We start from the raw sequence: 19,120 nt of genomic DNA, 5'->3' as shown, positions 1-19,120 counted from the left end.
CTCACTTATTATCCCTCTTAAACCTATCCTCACTCCCACCTCCCTTGCATAATTTATTAGCTATTTACTGAGTTTCATGCTTAGGAAAATACAGAGCTCATTTGTGGAATTATTCACATGTAAACTTTGTTTGGCTCCATTTATCACTCTGAAAGTCTTATTTTCCAGGAATTGATTCACTTAGAAATAATGTTGAAACTTTTCAAGAGGAATCTTCTGAACGGGTTTTAGATTTACTTTTCTAGGCAGTTAGATACTCTAGCCTTTTGGGACACCAGAATGTTACCTCCTTGTTATAGAAAAATGTACAATAAGATAAACCATTAACTGACGTTTATTACTAATTAATTCAAGATGTGTAATTCAGAATTTTCTTTTGAAAACTTTTTAGAATTTTAGATTATTCTTGAAACATTCTTAAGAATAGTTTAAAAAACAGGGAAGAGAGCTATAGTGATCCAAATAGGGATAAGAAGAGCTAACAAAATAGATTAAAATATAATACTGCATAGGTAATTCCATGAAATTTTGCATAGCTCTCCAAGGAAAAGTTGTCTGTTTCTGAACCAACAGAAAAATAAGAAGGAAAAAGGAAATTTTTGCGTGTGGGATTGGGATTTAAATAGAAGTTGCCAGATAGTCCCTACCTAGTAGACTTTTTGAAAACATCATTTCCTAAATCTAAATCTTCAGTAAAGAAGTAAAATCACTTAGGCAAAGTACATTATAGCTTTTTCTTATCTAGTTTAGGTCTGTGCTTGATGGCTGTTGGAAAGGCAATAAACATTACATCCTGAACTATTGAAGGAAGGGGAACCATACATGAAATTCAGTGAAATGCAATAATCCTCAAACCAGGAATCATCAGTTTGCTAATAAAAGATATATGGCTCCAAGTCATATTTTTCCAGGGTTCTGTGACATTTTCATTAATCATGTTGCCAATGTTTACGGGAATGCCCATTTTGTTATAAAACTTGGTGATTGTTTAGATTATTAGACGAGGTAGCATGAATATTAAGTCAGATCACATACTCTTAGAATAACATATAAGTGATTACGTAGAATTGTGGGTGGAAACAATTCAGGATAAAAAGTACATGACAGTTCAGAGCTCCTGTGCAGACTGCACGTCTGTCTGCAATCACATTTAAAAAGTGGCCCTGTCTCCAGCTGACTCGTTTTGTCAGACTAAGTCACAGGATTAACCCTTGACATGTTCCTTTAAAAAAAAAAAAAAAAAAAAGGCAAAGATTAAACAACTGCATTCACCAGAGCAGTACTTGATCCATCTATATGCCTTTTTTTCCTGTAATATGATTCTTCTTAAGGAAAAAAAATGTGCTGCAGCTGTTACATAGATTAAATTAGAATTTTTTTCACAAAATATTTTTGGGGAAGAGAAAAAACACTTCTAAAAGATCATTTGTAATTGTGATAAAGAAAATGATTGTCTACGTCAACCAGTTTTAGTTTCTTTGGGGTAAAGCCAGCTTAAAAAAAAATGATATTTGGGAGTAATGGAAGACCTTGCTGTAGCATAGAAGTAGAATATGGGAACACTTTATTTAGATTACCACCGTTTTCATGATGATTTACTGTGTTCAAAAAAAATCATTTAATGTCGTATGTATGTAGATCTCTCTTTCTAAGTTTCTGCTTCCTAAATTCTGCTTTTGAATTTAGGCAGTAGCATATACCAAGTGAATATGTTGTATATTGGGGAAGAGGGAGCTTTAGATCTCTCTTTCTAAGTTTCTGCTTTCTAAATTCTGCTTCTGAATTTAGGAAGTAGCGTATACCAAGTGAATATGTTGTATATTGGGGAAGAGGGAGCTGTTTTAAATGCACCTGTATGGATTTTGTATCTGTGTTTTTGAAAGCAGGAATGAAAAAGAGAAGCAAAAGCTTTTAATTACTCAACTCTCTTTAGAAACTATTACATTTCACATTCAGGTTTCAGCTTTAGTAGCAAACTTCTCCAATTGCTTAATAAACTACTTTAGAAGAGTAAAAGATTATACTGTCTGGCTTTACTCTCAGTTTTCTTTTACGTGAATATTTGTTTATTCTTTTCACAATATCATATAGTTGTATCTAAAATAAAGAACTGTTAATGAAATACTAAAATTTTCATTGTGTTTTAATAGCTAAGATTGCATAGTTGGGTTCACATTATACTGTTTGTTTTTATCAGACAAAATAGTACTCTTTACTGGCAAATCCCAGAGAAATGAGCCTAACTACTATAAGTGGATTTTGTTGTTGTTGTTGTTGTTGTTGTTGTTGTTACCAACATACAGAAGTTGTCTCAGGTTGGAGCAGTGATTACAGGAAGAAAATGTTCAGGTATTATCAGTGTTTTGTGGCTTCCCTCTTTGCCCCATTCCTCCTCAATTTCTATTCAAAATTTGTTTTTAAATTTTAATCATTAAGAGAAAGAAAGTTTTATTTTAGATAATTGATTTTCCTTTTTTTTTTTTTTTAAGAGTAGCTGTTCTGTTAGGGAATGACTGTATCTATCTATGAAAGAGTGAAATTTACTTGAATGGTTTTAAGACGTGGCATTGTTAATTGTAAATCAAAGCTTTTTACACAGTTCTCTAAGGATTGAAATGAAGTCTTTGTGGCCTCTCAGGAGGGAGGAAGTTACAAACCACTCTGCAGACTGGCATTTTAATAGTCTGCTGTACAGTGATGTTCTTTTGCAGCTGCTGCTTAGCCTTTTCCGTATCTGGAGAATGTGGGGAGGTTTTATTGTTATTCCGATACCATCAGCTTTTAAACATTGTGAAGTTAGCTGGCCTTATTGTCTGATTTGGTTTTATTACTATAATTTGATCAATATGTTTCATAAGAATAGATTTTGTTTGTTTTCAGATTTTTTTTACTGTCTTATTGAATATTTCTGGAATATTTTTTAGAAGAGCTTTGCTTCATGAAAGGTGCCTTTTAAAAAGGTGATGTACTCCTTGTTTGCTCTCCTTTTATTAGCAGTTTTGTTAGAACCTACAAGGCACAGAGAGAAGAGACAGTATTACAAAGAGGTTTTGATGGGAAGAAAAGAAAGAAATGTTTCTCTTCTGTTTTTCCGGGTTAGAATCCAGACAAATCCAAAAGACAAATTGAAAATTTTTTAAATAACAAAATAATTTGTGGGAGAAACATGAATTTGCAAGCAGTGTCTAAAACCTTTTGACTTATAAGTACGGTGAATTGTTTAAGTCCTTATAAGGGACTTTTATTCCCATACTGTTTATTTTTTCTTTTTGAGAAATTTGAGTATTAACATAAAAATATGAATATATAAGCTATTCTTTAAGAACAATAATGAACTTGGAGGAAAGACTTCCAAGAAGCCTTTTTTGTTTATCAGCTATAGTGCCTATCTTGTCTGTTATACACACCAGCCTCTCATACTTTTATATAAGGGAAAACAAAACTTTGTTTTTTTTCTATTTACTGAATTGCTTTTACATATTAGATGTTCTGGAAGAGTGCAGTCCATTATAAACTTTTTAATTGGTGTTGTGAATGAGGAATTTAAGGAGATTATAACTGAAAATCTTTATTATTAAATATGTCTGCTTTAACAAACATTTATTTTCAAGATAATTTTTTAAGCTTTTGTACTGAACTTTTTCATGAAATGTGCTCCTTTCAAAACTTTTTTCAGTATGATTTTTATAACTTAAAAAAAAATCATGGTTTTTTCTAGTTAGTTCAGAGGTACTTACATGATGGGTCTGCTTTCTCCAGGAAGTGATTTTGTACAAAGCTTAACCGTCTAGATCCTTCTTGTTAGACATGATTCAGTGTTTCCAATTCCTGATAGCTTGATTATGTGTTTATCAAAGTTGGAAGCAACTTTGGAGCAGGCCAGATGGTAATGTTGCTAGAGGTGTAGCAAGCTAGGTTTCCCTGCCACCTGTAGTCTAATTTAATTAAAACTAAAAACAGATTAACAGATGTCAATTTGCCTTTCTTTGAGAGAGAGATGACAAAATTAACAATTTACTGGAATATTTATCTCCAGGAACAGTATCTATTTTCATTATTTAGCATTTGTAAGTGACTTGTATTTTTTTAATACCCCAAACTTTGTCTTATTGGTATCCTCCACCAATGCAAGGTCTTGACAGAAATTGAAAGAGGTTATTACAGCATAAACCCTCCCTCTCTGCTCTGTGAGTTGGTTCAGTCCTATTTTGCATAAGTTCCTTTTGAGTAGATCCATGTGTGGATGCATAGTGCTGAAGACTTAACTCTGTTTGGCTGTGTGGATGTATGTCTTGGAGAGAAGCTGTGTGCATTAGCTGCAAACTAGCATTTTCAAAATCAACATGTATTGTGCTTACCCTGTCCCTGGAATGGGCAGCAATTCTTTGATGTATTACTACAATGGGAAAACGGTAAGTCTTTTTCTTTGTTCACGTAGCTTCTAACTGGGTTGTTTAATGGAAAGCAGTGTAGATTAATTGCTTTTGACTAAAACCTGTGAGTTCTCTCATTTTCTGCAATACATTTAAACTATGTATTTCTTTGTAAGTAGTGTCAGTAAAGTTGCCTTTGATACTATTACTCAGTAGTTGTTCGCTTTTATTTTTTAAATAGGATAGAAAATAAACTTGAATTTGTGAGTTATTATTTTTAATGCCTGATGTCTTTACTAGCAATGAGCTCGAAAGTACATTTGTTTCAATGTTTTCTTATATTGTAAACATCTAGTCTATATATAAAATACACACGCACTCACAGAGAGAGAGAGGAGTGTTTGATGCTTTGTAGATAGAAGGGAAAGATGAAAGTCATCTTGGATATTCATAAAAATAACAAGTATGAAGCTCTGGGAATGATTAGGGAAGCAGTCAGCTAGTGAGGACCGTATTTCCTGTTTGGAGTTTCAGGTCCAGAGCCCGACTTTACTGGGATACCATCTGTTTCCAATCAAACTAGAATTTTGACCCTGTACAGATTCATAAAATAAATCACTATTTTTCAAAGAATGCATTTAAACATTTTCCAAAGAATGTATTTCTGGTCAATTTATAGCACATGGTTAGATGTTTTAAAATAATACTTTTCTGTGTTGCTAAGCAAGATTTTCCTATTCTTTAATTACTTAGTATTTTTTAGTAGGTTTCTACAAAAGTATCTTTAAGTCAGAAGATTTTGTATATTTTAAAAAGAAAGTGAACTTCTCTGGAAGATTCAATAGGAGTTATCCTTGTAAGATAATTGATAAACATTATAGAAATGTCATACTGGTGAATAACAATCTTGGGTTCATGTCAGAAATTCAGTATTTTCCTCTTCAGTCTTCCCAAAAAAGAAATTCCCCCCTCAGGTGTCTTATTAAATACATACATGATTTTAGTGTTGTTGTTGTTTTTTTAATGGTTGGGGGTGGAGGTATTTTTAATATTAATGTTTGAAGTTATAAAGAAAATTTAATCACATTTTCCTAAAATAGGTATAAAATCAGATATGTTTGTTCCCTCCCTTTTTACTGCTTGAAAATATTTTAAAGTAACATATGGTTCTAACCAGGGTACATGAGAACTAATGAAAGCATTTTTCATTCTTTGACTGCTTTGAGAAGGCCTCCTTGGACTCTGTTAGCATTTGGTTGTTAACGTTTGGGTAAGCTTTCTTAAAAAATGATAATCAAGCCAAAATATCCTAAACTGATCAAGAAGTGTATGTTCACGCTACCCATAAAAGCATAGCTTTGGAGAATGTGAGAGATAGATTTAGATGAGTAATAAAAGTGAAATTACTTGATTTCTATTCTATAGCGTCTTTACCAATTGTCATTAAAATGTGAAAATACTTTTCTTTTATGTCTAATTCTAAGTAAAATAGTCTTTTCTAAGAGGAGTGTGTGTGTGTGTGTGTGTGTGTGTGTGTGTGTGTGTGTGTGTGTGTCTGTGAGTTCAGTAAAATTAATTATATAGGACCTCTGAAACAGAGAGACTGTAACTCAAATTGAGTTTAGACTTCATTCTTTTGAGAGCACAGATCACTCTATTACAACATTTCTCTTTGTTCTACATTGGGCTGGGGGCAGGGAACATCTTTGATGGTATTAAGTATTTCCAGACTTACGGTAGATGACATAGCTGGTATGATAGAGAAGTGTAGCCTGAAAATTGATAGCCTGTGCCTGATATAGGTCAAAGGTGACTTTTATGTTCTTGAAAAATGCATAAAGAGATGATATATTGCTTAGTTCTCTGTAGGTTAAGGTCCTACTCTTAATGTATTTTCTTATATCTATTTTATTTTCACCCTCTAGTTTTTTATTCTCTTCTAACTCTTCAATGAGAAAACCATATAGTATGTAATTATATTACCCAAAAACTATGTAAATGCCTCATTTTAGTATATATTGGGGATTGTCTACCCATAAATGCATTATGGTAGAAACTGGCACTTTAACTTGGTATTTCCAGACTTCAGTGAAATATACTTCCTTACTTAAGTTATGGAATTTTTATATAATTCTCATAGTGAACAGGTTAAATTTAAGCTCACTCTTTAATCCTACCTTACAGTTTATTTTAGATGATAGGGCAGATTAATAGTTTAAAATGCTAATAGGTTCACATTGATTTCATTTTTAAGATCCCATTATGGGTATTAGGCAGCAAGAAATCCTAAGTGGTATTGGTCTACAATGCTTTCTCTTTTTTTCCATATTTTATTTTTAAATTTTCAAGTTGGTTTCATATATTTAAGGATGTTTGAGGTATTTTAATAGTAAGACTGAATAATCTCTAGCAAAAAAAAAATTGAGAGAAGAGGCTTTCCATATTATCTAAGATTTTGTGGTTGCATTGTATTGTTGGAAATATAACAGGCGTGGGCATCTCTATTCAGAAAAGAAAAGCCAAGATGTTAACCCTATTTTCCCCACTATTTGAAAAGAGAAGGGGTTAATGATCTGTATCATCTGTAGCTTTGTGTAGTTGTATTCTGTACCATACTGTAAAATATTAATGTGTTTATTATAAATAGGAAACTGAAAAACATTTTGAATATTACCGATTTTTTGAGATTTAAAAAATAGCAAGGAATAATAGGTTTCTGAGCATCCTTTAATATATAAAGAACTTGGCCTGCATTCAGTTTTCTCATTGATATGACTAAATTGTGTCCTTTGTGCAGAAAGGTAGAAAGTCTTAGAGGTAAAGGAAGTAAAGTTTTGGGAGGAGAGGATTCCTGTTTTCTTCACCTTGAGGATTCTGGAGTTTCGGCCTTCCTCTGATCTGATCAGCCTCCATTTTCTAGGCCTTGAACTGAAGATGCTACAGAGTGTTCCAGGTATAAAAATTGCAGCAAGTACAGACATGATGCTCTTTTAATTGTATCAGGGGATTATTTTAATCTTATTAGAGACAACACAGAAATCCAAGTTTTGAAACTCAAGCTTAGAAGCACATTTTTAATATTGAGCTTCTTTCAGTGGAATCTGGGAAAGAAGAGACAGGAACTAACATGATTAGAAGGACTAGTCTGTGTCAAGAACTATGCTGAGACTTTATGTTTACCTCATTTAATCCTCACAAACACTCTGTCATTTAGTTATTACTACTCTCCTTTTATAAATAAGGAAAAAGAGGTTCAGGGAAGTTAAGTAACTTGCTCAAGCACCACCCAGTTAGTAAGTGCTGAGTTCAAACTTGAACCTAGCTCTCTCTCTCAAGAGCAGGTTTTCCCAAGGGCAAGTTAACTAGTCTCCATAGCAAAGGGCCAAACTTCTTTAATCCTTACTGTAATTTATGTGTATGAAAATATACTGCACTGGAAAGAAGATGTAACTGAGGAAAACACTAGGCCATTCTTACAAATACATATATTTTGTATATATGATGAGACTAACAGTTTTATGAATGTAAATTGATGTGGTCAGTCAAGCAGAGTTTTACTAGTTTCTATTTAAGATGAAGAGCTTTAAATTAGATATGTTTAAAAACTCAGGAAATCAGACTAGCATAGTCTCCTCTTCTAATAGAACACACCGTAGTAAAAATTGGTTTAGCCATGGTTTTGGCACCTGCCTGCCCACGTAATTTGTATTTTCATAAGAATTAGAGTAGGAAGTAGATAAAATTGCATTGTAAATACTTCTAAGCCTTATTTTTCAAATAAACATTTCAGTTAATAAAAGCTTAGAAACCAGGATGATCGTATATAGAGCTACATTTTGTTTCCATTGGGGATTTATTGCTAATTAACATGAGAGAGCAAAGTACAATTGAATTAATTCAAATTTCCAGCCTATCTGTGGGCCCTGTAGAGTAAAATCTAATATTTGTATGATAAGGAAAATATGAAGTAATTTAAGAATTCTCTGAAGATACAGTACTAAAGACATAGAATGACAAGGACTTTCACTTAAATCTTCTTTGATTTTTCCCCTCTCTACCAAAACTATCTGAAACTATATTCCAGATATGATTCCAAGGATTTGGGGTTTTTTTGTTTCCTTAATTTGTGGGCACAAATACCAGTCAGTCAAAACTACAGCCTTTGCCAGAAGAGTATGTCGTCATTGATCAGCTTTGTTAATGTTTTAGAAAGAAATTTCTATCCCTTTCCACTAATTGATGAGTGTATTGAAGGAAGAGATCAGGTGCTGTATTGTTGGATCTAAATTTCTTTAAAATGTAGAGAGCTAAGAAGTGACATTCACTGCTTTTATTCAGTATATTATCCTAGGATACAGGTTTCAAACCCAGTCCCTTAAAATTACATAGTTTATCTTTCAGAAAAAACTGTGGTTATTACAACAATGATAGCAGTTCCAGTAACGAGCTGGTGAAATATGCCCAGTGATGTTAATTTCAGATTAATAAAAATGTGCTTGACTTCCGAAGACATTTTTCTCACAATTGAAAACCAGTAATACCAACTATTCTTGTTAGCAGAACTAGTAATTGATTTTAGGCTGCTTTGTACTGAAAGCTGGAATTTTGTTTTCTTAATTGTTGTTAGGAAGTTTTACTTCATTTCACCCCTAACTATGTCCCTATAAATTCTTGGGCAATGACATTGATCCTTTTATTTATGAAACCGTTGAAAATAAAAACATGTATTTTTATTCATTTTATAGAAATTCCAGTTGTGTTTTTAGTAGGCTAATTAGGTAAAAAGATTCCTTAACAGAGATTGTTTGTATGCCCCTGAGTTAGTCCTTCTACTTCAGACTTTTCGCTTTGATGCCTTTGGTTTGAGTTCTTTTTTTTTTTTTTTTCCAACGTTTTTTTTATTTTTTTTTTATTTTTGGGACAGAGAGAGACAGAGCATGAACGGGGGAGGGGCAGAGAGAGAGGGAGACACAGAATCGGAAACAGGCTCCAGGCTCCGAGCCATCGGCCCAGAGCCTGATGCGGGGCTCGAACTCACGGACCGCGAGATCGTGACCTGGCTGAAGTCGGACGCTTAACCGACTGCGCCACCCAGGCGCCCCTGGTTTGAGTTCTTAATGGTATTTAGTAGTGGGACTATCTACGTGTTTCCCCTCTTAGGCTCAGAATTACCCTAAAAGCCCCAGTAGTAGATTTGGGATTTATGGCAACATTTCTATTTCTATGTAATAATAAAATACCAAAAGCATTGAGATATTTATCAAATATGTCATTTAAGTATTCTTAGATATTGGAAAATTCTTAAGTTAGATTTTTGTTTCGTAGATTTATTTAAAATTTCTAATGTCTTTTTGGGGGGTTATATTTGTTTTAATTTAGATTAGAGTAGATACAAGGAAGGTAGGAAGACCTAAATTTCAGAGACTTTAAAATTTCGCCATTTTGGTTAAAGATACTTTTTATCCGAGTTTATATATCAGATCAGTATTCATAGAAAATAATGGCTACAAATGATCAGAAAATCAATAGGAAATTATTTTTAGGAAATTTCTTTAACTTCCTCTAACACTCATCTAGCACTTTTATCTGAATCAGTAGAACTATTAAAGCAAAATTTTTATTTACTCTTTTTTAAACAGCTTCTTTTTACAAAATACAGTGCCTCCAAAATTCAGAAGTAGAAACTGTTGTTTGTATTACTGTGTGAGGGACTTGGATTAATCAGCAATAGCTAAAGAATGAATTCTTACAGTAATTACCTAGTTTTTCTCAATTTTTAAGTTGACCCTTACACATATTTTAAAAATTATTGGCCTGGAGGTTTAATTACAGTTCTTAAAGATAGGATTTGACTTGGATTGTGGTTTTCTTTTTTTTCCAGTGACCTACACTTTCCCCTCCCCCCCCCCCCCACCCCAGGTTTTAGGTACTCAAATATACTTACAAATTTTTTATTGTTCAATAAACTATATTTATGTACAAATCAGGTAAGTGGATGTTCCTGAATACAATATTGCATTTTTATTTTGAGGGGCGCCTAGGTAGCTCAGGCGGTTAAGTGTCAGACTTTGGCTCAGATCATGATCTCACAGTTTGTGAGTTTGAGCCCTACATTGGGCTCTGTGCTGACAGCTGGGAGCCTGGAGCCTGCTTTGGATTCTGCTTCTCCCTCTCCCTCTTCCCCTCCCCCACTCGCGCGCGCGTGCGTGCGTGTGTGTGTGTGTGTTCTCTCTTTCTTTCTCTCTCTCTCTCTCTCTCTCTCTCTCTCTCTCTCTCTCTCTCAAATAAACATTTTAAAAAACTGAAATTATGATCGTGGAGGAAATTAGCCAAATGCTTTGTTTTGTTATTTTGGTAAGTTGATAAAGATTGTGCTAAAGATGATTTCTCTTATTATTTTAAACTTTTCATATATTGGAGGTCCATATTAGCATGTATTGAAGTCTTTAATGATACTTAACATATTGCAATTTAAAGAAAACTGCTATTCAAATCATCTTGACAACTGAGCTAATAGAAGCCTAAACAGGATAAAATCTTGATAATGATTACTGTATTTTAGAGCACGTTTAGAAAAGTGGATATAAGCTTCTCCTTTCTTTTTTCCAAATCAGGTGAAGGTGTTCCTAAATTGTTTGACAGTTTAGGCTGATTTTGGTTTTCATAGGCCTTGGAGCTTATGAGACTCCAAGAATTTTTTTTTCACAGTAATTTATGCAATTGTAAACTAGGTAAGGAAAAATTATCTAAACTTATGTTGTTCAATATAGTAACTACTAGTCACAGAAGACTTTAAATTAATTAAAGTATAATTAAAAATTCAATTCCTCAGTTGTACTATTCACCTTTCTAGTGTTCAATAGTCATGTAACTCGTGGCTACTGTATTCTGTAGCACAGATGTAGAACATTTTCATCTTCACAGAAACTTCTGTTGGATAGATTTCATCTAAATCATTCCTCTCATTTTCTGTGGAACGGTATCTTAATTAAGATATATAGCTATTCTCACATACTAAAGAAAATTCCCAACTCATCTTCTCATCATTTGGAACATTTAAAAATATCAGCCACCACACAGGCTATGGATCTATTTTTAAAGGCATGGGGAGTGACATCGTCTTTTAACTCATCACTGGGATGTGACAAGATTAAAAAAAAAAAAGACAAGAAAAACCTATCTTTTTAACAAAAACTTCTCCTTCTTTGCATCTTTTCTCAATAACTATCAGAAAATCATTATGCCCCCCTGCCTGACAAGGATATTTCCAGTATTAATCACAGAAGGATGCACTGAAAGGAAGAACACAGTGCACAGCTTAGCCTTTAAAAGCTGAACAGAGAATGATTTGCCCTGAATTTGGAGTTATCCATATGACTAAACTGAATCATCCAAGCAAGTAAAAAGGAATGTTTTTGTTAACTTGACTCCAGTTGGTTGTATGAGCTAAAATATCCCAAGGATAATTGTGTAATCACTGTAAAGAGTAATTGTTGGGCGCCTGGGTGGCTCTGTCGGTTAAGCATCCGACTTCGGCTCAGGTCATGATCTCATGGTTTGTGAGTTCAAGCCCCACGTCAGGCTCTGTGCTGACTGCTCAGAGTCTGGAGCCTGCTTCACATTCCATGTGTCCCTCTCTCTCTCTGCCCCTCTTCCACTGGCACTTTGTCTCTCTCTCAAAAATAAAATAAAAACATAAAAAATTTTTTAAAAAAGAGTAATTGATAAATACTCATCCCTAACGTGCTCTGTCACTCTTAAAGTCAGTTTGGGTGGATGGGATGAGGACATTAAACACATATTGTGGATTTGTTCTTTTCTATCAGACTTAGATTTTCAGTTATATTCATTTGAGTTGGAATAAATGTTACAGTCTGTTCAACATACACTCAGAATTACTCTTATCACCATTCCTGGAGGGTAAAATATAAGTGCTTGGGAAAGAAGAAAGACGGTCGGTCCCATGATCACTCCTATGAGCCTGACATTCTGAAATAGAAGCTAGAATTCTTTTTTTTATATCTTATCTTTTTATTTTTCTTTTTTTTTTTTTAATGTTTATTTTTGAGAGAGAGAGAAAGAGCATGTGTAGGGGAGGGGCAGAGAGAGAGGGAGACACAGAATCCAAAGCAGGCTCCAGGCTCTGAGCACAGAGCCCGACGTGGGGATCGAACTCGTGAACCACAAGATCATGACCTGAGCTGAAGTCGGATGTTTAACCAACTGAGCCTCCCAGGTGCCCCTAGAAGCTAGAATTCTCAAGAAAATTTCTAAATAGCTACCACTTAATAGAACATCTTAAATTACTTTAGTACCTTTTTATAAGATTTTATTTTTTAAAGTAATATCTGTACCCCTCATGGGGCTTGAACTCACAGCCCTGAGATCAAGAGTCAGATGCTCTATACCAACTGAGCCAGCCAGGTGCCCCTCTATTTCTCTTAAAAACAGTTTGACTCCTAGTAGATTTTAATAATCTTAAAGCATATATAGTCCTTTCTCTCTTAATTTTAAGATTGTTTGTTGTGATACAAAATCATACTTAAGATGTAAACATATGATTAGATCATTAACTAGGAAAAAAAAAACCTGGCATCTATGTGCAGGTGATCAGATGACATAAGCAGTCTGGTTTTAATTTGTGGCCAGTACTGATTGTAACTAAAAGAGACTTGCTCTTTTTGTGGAATTGGCGGACTGTTTCCCTACATCTGGAGTTAATAAAGTCTTTGAGACCACATCAGTTGCGCTTTGCCGCAAGAACTCTTTGATCTGAAAAATTGAGACTGGCACAACTGCTGCTTCATAACATCGCATCTATGTTTTTGCAAGCTGTGGTTGAGATACCAAAAGTAAAGTTATTTGGCTGGTGTTAGAAATGCTGTTAGATGGGCCTCTTAGGGAACCTTGTTTTTCAAAACATTTTTATGGTGATAAAAACTTTGAACTTATGTTAGTAAATAAAATGACAAACTTACAGTAGAGTTTTTACCGTTTTCATTTATAAGATCGATTTTTTCTAAGTCCATTTATTTTTCAAAATGTGTTTATAAAGACTAACATTAAAAAAAACTTTACCTCTAAAATGAGCCCTGTTTTTTTCCATACAGCTTAAAATTTTTACATAAGAATAGGCAAGTCTCTCCTGCTTTGTGTGGGGTTTTTTGGTTCTCTTGCTTTCCATGACCACGATCATTAACCATTATCTGATCAGCGTATCTCCTTGATTTGTAAATCAGTTTAGTCACATTTATCCTTTATTTGCTTTTATAACTGCAAACATTTAGGATTTTTTAAAGTGTAAGTATATCATGCATGGGATACAGTGAATTGAATGGAAATAAGAATAAGTAAATATAAATTGATAAAATACACATTTAAATGGCCATATTATATAGATTTTTTGTGTGAGATGGCACATCAAAACTGAAATTGTTTTTCATAAGTTAGAGGCTTACACAGTGTTTCAATCTATAACCTGGATAGAATTAGAGAATTTTCTATTTCCTACTTTGAGATCAGAGATGGTGTATATAGTAAATAAGCATTTGTACCAAGAAGCATAATGCTGTCTTCTGAATTTTATTCTCATTTGTATTTTCTTACTGTGTCTATGGATTTACTTTATTCTTCATCATTTGTAGTTTCAGCCTCGTTTAGGAAAATCTATGTATAAAGGGGACACGGGACATCTAGCTGTGGCTAAGTTTAGGTAGTGAAACTGGATTAAAAGAAAAAATTGCAAAGTTCCTTTCCTGAAAACTTTTTCCTGCCCATCAGCCTGTGTAATACATTCCAAACACAACTGTATATACCCAATTATTTCATTCTGACACTACCTCATATAATAGCACTAAACTAGAAAAATGTATTTAATATGTATAATGGGTAAGAAAACACATTTTATCTGCCAAATTTCTTTATCTAGGGTCCTTCTAGGTAGTTCTTAGAAATCTGTCTTGTCATGAACTTCTCAGGTACCACAGGTGTATGTTTTTACCTCTGGGATGTGAGAGGAAACTAACCTGAATGCCAGTCCATTAAAAATACACACCTATGGTAGTATTGAAACAACTAGCAAGAAGAGTAAAAATTGACTTTTTAACCTTTTATTTAGGATGAATTGTTTTTTAATTAGGAATGTGCAGACAAAAACTATAAAGAACATTCTTCAGGGACTGAACAAGGGCAGTATTGGCAGTATAATGGCTCCTACAAGAATGATAGAAAAATGATTGAGATACCATTAGCTAATGCTTAGAGCTTACTGTGCTAAACATTGTATATGTATTATCTCATTTGATTTTCCCATCAACCCCCTAATGCAAGTACTATTAGCACCATCTTACCAATGAGGAAATTGAGTCTTGGAAGGTTAGGTGATTTGTCAGAAGTCTTTACAGTTGTTAAATGCCTCAGAGGAAGAATAAATGAGTATGAATGATGGTTTATGTAAATAAAATCTTGGCCCCCATTTTAATCTCAGTGTGTGCTTCATCAACTTTTTTATTAGTGCATAGACAAACATGTTTGCTCGGGATAAAATACCAGACTATGTAGAAGGACATAAAGTAAACATCCTCTGGAAGGATACCTCTATGTCCAGAGGTATAACTACTGGATTTCTTATGTATAATTACAGAAATTTTCTATGCTTATGCTAAAAATATGTGTATGATTTTTATACATGCTCCCATAATTTTAATAAGGGAGCTACTTGCTTCCACTTAAGTGAACACTTTGGGTTTTTATTTTGGAGTAAAAGTTAATGGATATACCCTTATCAAACTAAAGAAATACGTTTCATACACCATTCAGTAGGACACATTTCCATTCTTCCTGACTCTTGGTTTACTTTTGCCTTTACAGAGCATGCATCACCTTAATTGTTGTTTGTTTTCCTTCTTGATTTTAGTAATCACCATGAGAATGGTTTTATCATGTTTTAATTATTAAGGATATTTGGCTGCCCATTTAGTTTTGCAGAGAAATGACAATTTTGGCCATTTGCCAATTCAAAATGTTCATATTTTGCTTATCTGAAGCAAAGGTTTACCAAAGGAAATTAATACTGCTCTGATAAATTAAATGAGATTTTTCTTATAGCTGTGCCAGACTTAGAAGTTTGCTTGAAATTAAAGAAAACCCCTCAGCAGAATTTGGTTTTAATTTTGCTAACCTTACTAATAAGTTAAACAAGTTCCTGAAAACCCGTGTTGTGCCTTTCATGGATATCTTTTAATAATAACAAAGTATAGTAACTTTTAACCAAACTCATTTTGTTTTTGATAAATCTTATAACAGTGAAAAGAATGAATTTTACGAACCCAAATTCTATTTCATGCTATATTCAAAAGACATCTGTTTCCACCACCACATTTTGAATCATGAGCCTATATATGGATTTGTGTTTTGTAAGCAAATTCAGCATTTATGATTTGTTCAACCACCGGTGTAAGTGTCACACAAAGATTATTTGGAGTAGTATTTTTCTCTAGTAATCAGCCAAGACCAAATATGTAGGTGGTAACCGAGTTAGATTACATATAAGTGGATTTAGTCCACTTCTTTGGATTTCTGGTAGGCCTTTATAGATACTATATAGGCCTTTTTAGGCCCTTGGTGAAATGTAGCACTCATATTGCACAAATGCTATGACACTCATAGCCATTTTAATTAAATTTCCCATTTAATTTTAAGGTATATGCACCATCCCCAAGTTCAGATGATTTCAACCGTGAATCTCCTAGCTATCCATCTCCCAAGCCACCAACCAGTATGTTTGCTAGCACTTTCTTTATGCAGGGTAAGTACTGCTTGATAGTTGTCAATCCTACAGCAGTTTATCTATTGTATATTAACTAATATTTTAAAACTGTGAGGAAAGAGAATACCTACACAGGTATTCACATGTATAAATGTATGAATGTATGTATGAATTCAGGTATATCTATGCATTTGGGGCCAAAGTAAATTAAAATTTCTAATGTTATTTATTGCTGATTGCAATATAGTCGGAATATCCAGCAAACGTTTGGAGTGCCTATCCAGTATTGATTGAACTTATAAAGGACTTCATTTGAGAAAAATGAGTAGAGCTGCTCTTTCTCATAGAATTTAAGTGAATGAAAGCTATTAACAACTCTTTCTTATTTAAATTGCAGACTCAGGTCACCCCTAGAATGATCAATATAAATACAGTGAATATCATAGAACAGATTAAGACTTGTTCAGAGAGAAAAAGTGTTGCATTTCCTTTAATTCGTATCTTGCGTTTTTATTTGGTCTCCTGTGGTTTTGGACTATGGGGAGCATATACTATGGGAGCAATAAATCACTACATAAACGCTTCCTTGACTTTACACTGGTGAGTGAAGTTATTGCTAACACATTTCATTTGAAGACTGTCTATAATATAGTCATTATCAATTTCTTATGTTTACTGTTAGAGAAACTTATTTATTCCACAGTTTCATAGTTTTTTATAATAACGTACATTGCTTGTTATAAAGAACTTTTTTGTATATTTATGGGTATGCCATTTTACCAAAATTAAATCCAACCTATCCCCAAATTTGAGATTTTTTTTATCCTGCTTGATAAGAATTTAGATCTTCTAAGGATTTTTATAACAATATACCAACTACAGTTTGGATTGTTTTTTTTCTCCTCTAACTATAAAGCCTTATTCCTTCTTTTTAAATAGTAATTACACAGTTTGGAGGGAAGAAAAGTAAATGGACGACTGAGTCAGAAGGGGCAGGGAATGAGTATCTGGAGGGTACCCTTTGGAATTCTTAGAGCATCATCTAAATAAAAGAAAACGTTTTAGCTAAGGAAAATTTTATATTTCTCTTTTCGTCTTAGATGGGACCCACAATTCTTCTGACCTTTGGAGTTCATCAAATGGGATGAGCCAGCCTGGTTTTGGTGGAATTCTGGGGACCTCCACTTCCCACATGTCTCAGTCCAGTAGTTACGGCAGCCTTCATTCACATGACCGCTTGGTAGGCTGTAACACATGACTAGGGTGCGGCAGCACTTTGTCCTCACTTGTGTTTCTCTTTGGATTACAAGTGTAAGATTTGATTCTGCCAAAACTTCTGACATGTAAATACTTCAGGGCTTACTGCATTTAGCCTGCCTTTTTAAAAAGTACATGACAATAGTAACACTTTATAGCTGCCAGCTTGTAATGTTCTTTTTGACCTATTGTCATAGTTGTCCAGCCATATGTGCAGAAAGTGTATTTAATAGATTATGTCTCTTTCCTCCTTTCTCTAGAGCTATCCTCCACACTCAGTCTCACCAACAGACATAAACACGAGTCTCCCGCCAATGTCTAGCTTCCATCGTGGCAGTACCAGCAGTTCGCCGTACGTTGCTGCCTCACACACTCCTCCCATCAATGGATCAGATAGCATTCTCGGTGAGCTGCTTTGGGTTGGCACAACTTCCTAAAACCTACTTTGGGGATTTTCAATGAACCCCACATCTTTCGATGTATTTTTTAGTATTGAGTCTAAAAATGAAAGGAAGGAAGAAAAGCTTTTAAATTGTCATTAATGTAAAAACTGGTAAGGAACCCATCTTAAATTAGCTCATTAAATACAACACATACACAATATTTGGTGATTTGTTGTGACTGTGTGTGAGATAACAGTAAAGAACAACACCCTTGAAATCATGGCAGAATGCTAAAAAAAAAAAAAAAAAAAAAGTCTGCCTGCTAAAATTCTTTGTTTTTTACCTGAAATATTCAGGAACCAGAGGGACTGCCGCTGGAAGTTCACAGACAGGTGATGCACTTGGAAAGGCTTTGGCATCTGTGAGTATTGATTTTAAATATTTTGCTGAATGAATTTTACACTGCTAAACAGTATTTTGTGGACAGTATGTCATAAAAGGTGTAGTTATAACAAAATCAACTTCATAACTCATTTAAAGCTATTCTTGGTTTATATTGATTCATGCTGCCCTTAAAATAACTCAGGAAAACACCTTCCAACCCCACTCCTGCAAGACCTATCCTTCTAACTTCAACTTAAATATGTTTGACTTAATGGAACAGATGTAGTAGAAGGAAGAGAAATTTGGGCATCTTTAAATTTAAAACAAATTACTGAGATTAATAATTAAATGTACTTATTAGTTTTAAATACATACTTAGTAAGTTGCCCATTCAAGTAAGTCAAATGAAACCAAGAAAGACAACTCATTTATTCTTCACTTATTCTTCTGGTCCACAGAAGAAAGTGCCTTCATGAGAAATTTTTCCAAGACAAAAAGTAGCTTACATACTTTTTAAAAGGGAAAGTCATCTGCAACTGATTCATTCAAAAAATAAGAAAGGAGAGTTTTCCCAAAAAAAGCCAGATTCATTGAAGGAACTAATGCTAACATGAGTAAAACTGATTTAAAGGAATCTCATAATGTTTTCTTGAGCAGCTAATTTATATCATATCAGATCATTAATGAGAAAGCAGTGATTGTTTTAATAGCTAGCTGATCCTTAAAATATCAAAACTAAAATCCCTTCTTTTGGAATTATTTTGGGAAAGCGTTTGCTAATAATCCACAAAGACTCCAAATCTACTTATTTAAAAGAAGCCCTTCTGCTTTGGACTTTATGAATTTGTCTCCTAAGGCTTTTTATTTCTTTTCTTTTTTCCCCTTAAATGTTATGCCTCTCAGAATTCCCACAGAATTGTCTTACATTTTCTATGAGGTACAGTTAAACTCTATCA

General features: G+C 33.8%; 1 protein-coding gene across 15 annotated transcripts in view; it reads left to right on the top strand.

The window, feature by feature from the left end:
- The window catches only part of TCF12 (transcription factor 12), a 379,898-nt gene that overhangs the window by 313,569 nt on the left and 47,209 nt on the right, over nucleotides 1-19,120 (top strand). For 12 of the 15 annotated variants that reach the window (XM_058737610.1, XM_058737609.1, XM_058737612.1 and 9 more), the window contains 4 exons: nucleotides 16,074-16,179; nucleotides 17,241-17,380; nucleotides 17,658-17,802; nucleotides 18,137-18,201. In XM_058737610.1, coding sequence (XP_058593593.1) covers nucleotides 16,074-16,179; nucleotides 17,241-17,380; nucleotides 17,658-17,802; nucleotides 18,137-18,201 — 456 coding nt within the window. Of the gene's footprint in view, nucleotides 1-4,248; nucleotides 4,413-16,073; nucleotides 16,180-17,240; nucleotides 17,381-17,657; nucleotides 17,803-18,136; nucleotides 18,202-19,120 lie in introns of those variants that run through there. The other 3 variants (XM_058737623.1, XM_058737619.1, XM_058737620.1) reach the window with 3 other exon arrangements.

The sequence above is a fragment of the Neofelis nebulosa genome, chromosome 7, assembly GCF_028018385.1.
Source record: "Neofelis nebulosa isolate mNeoNeb1 chromosome 7, mNeoNeb1.pri, whole genome shotgun sequence".
Taxonomy (NCBI): domain Eukaryota; kingdom Metazoa; phylum Chordata; class Mammalia; order Carnivora; family Felidae; genus Neofelis; species Neofelis nebulosa.
This window is presented reverse-complemented; position numbering and strand designations above follow the sequence as displayed.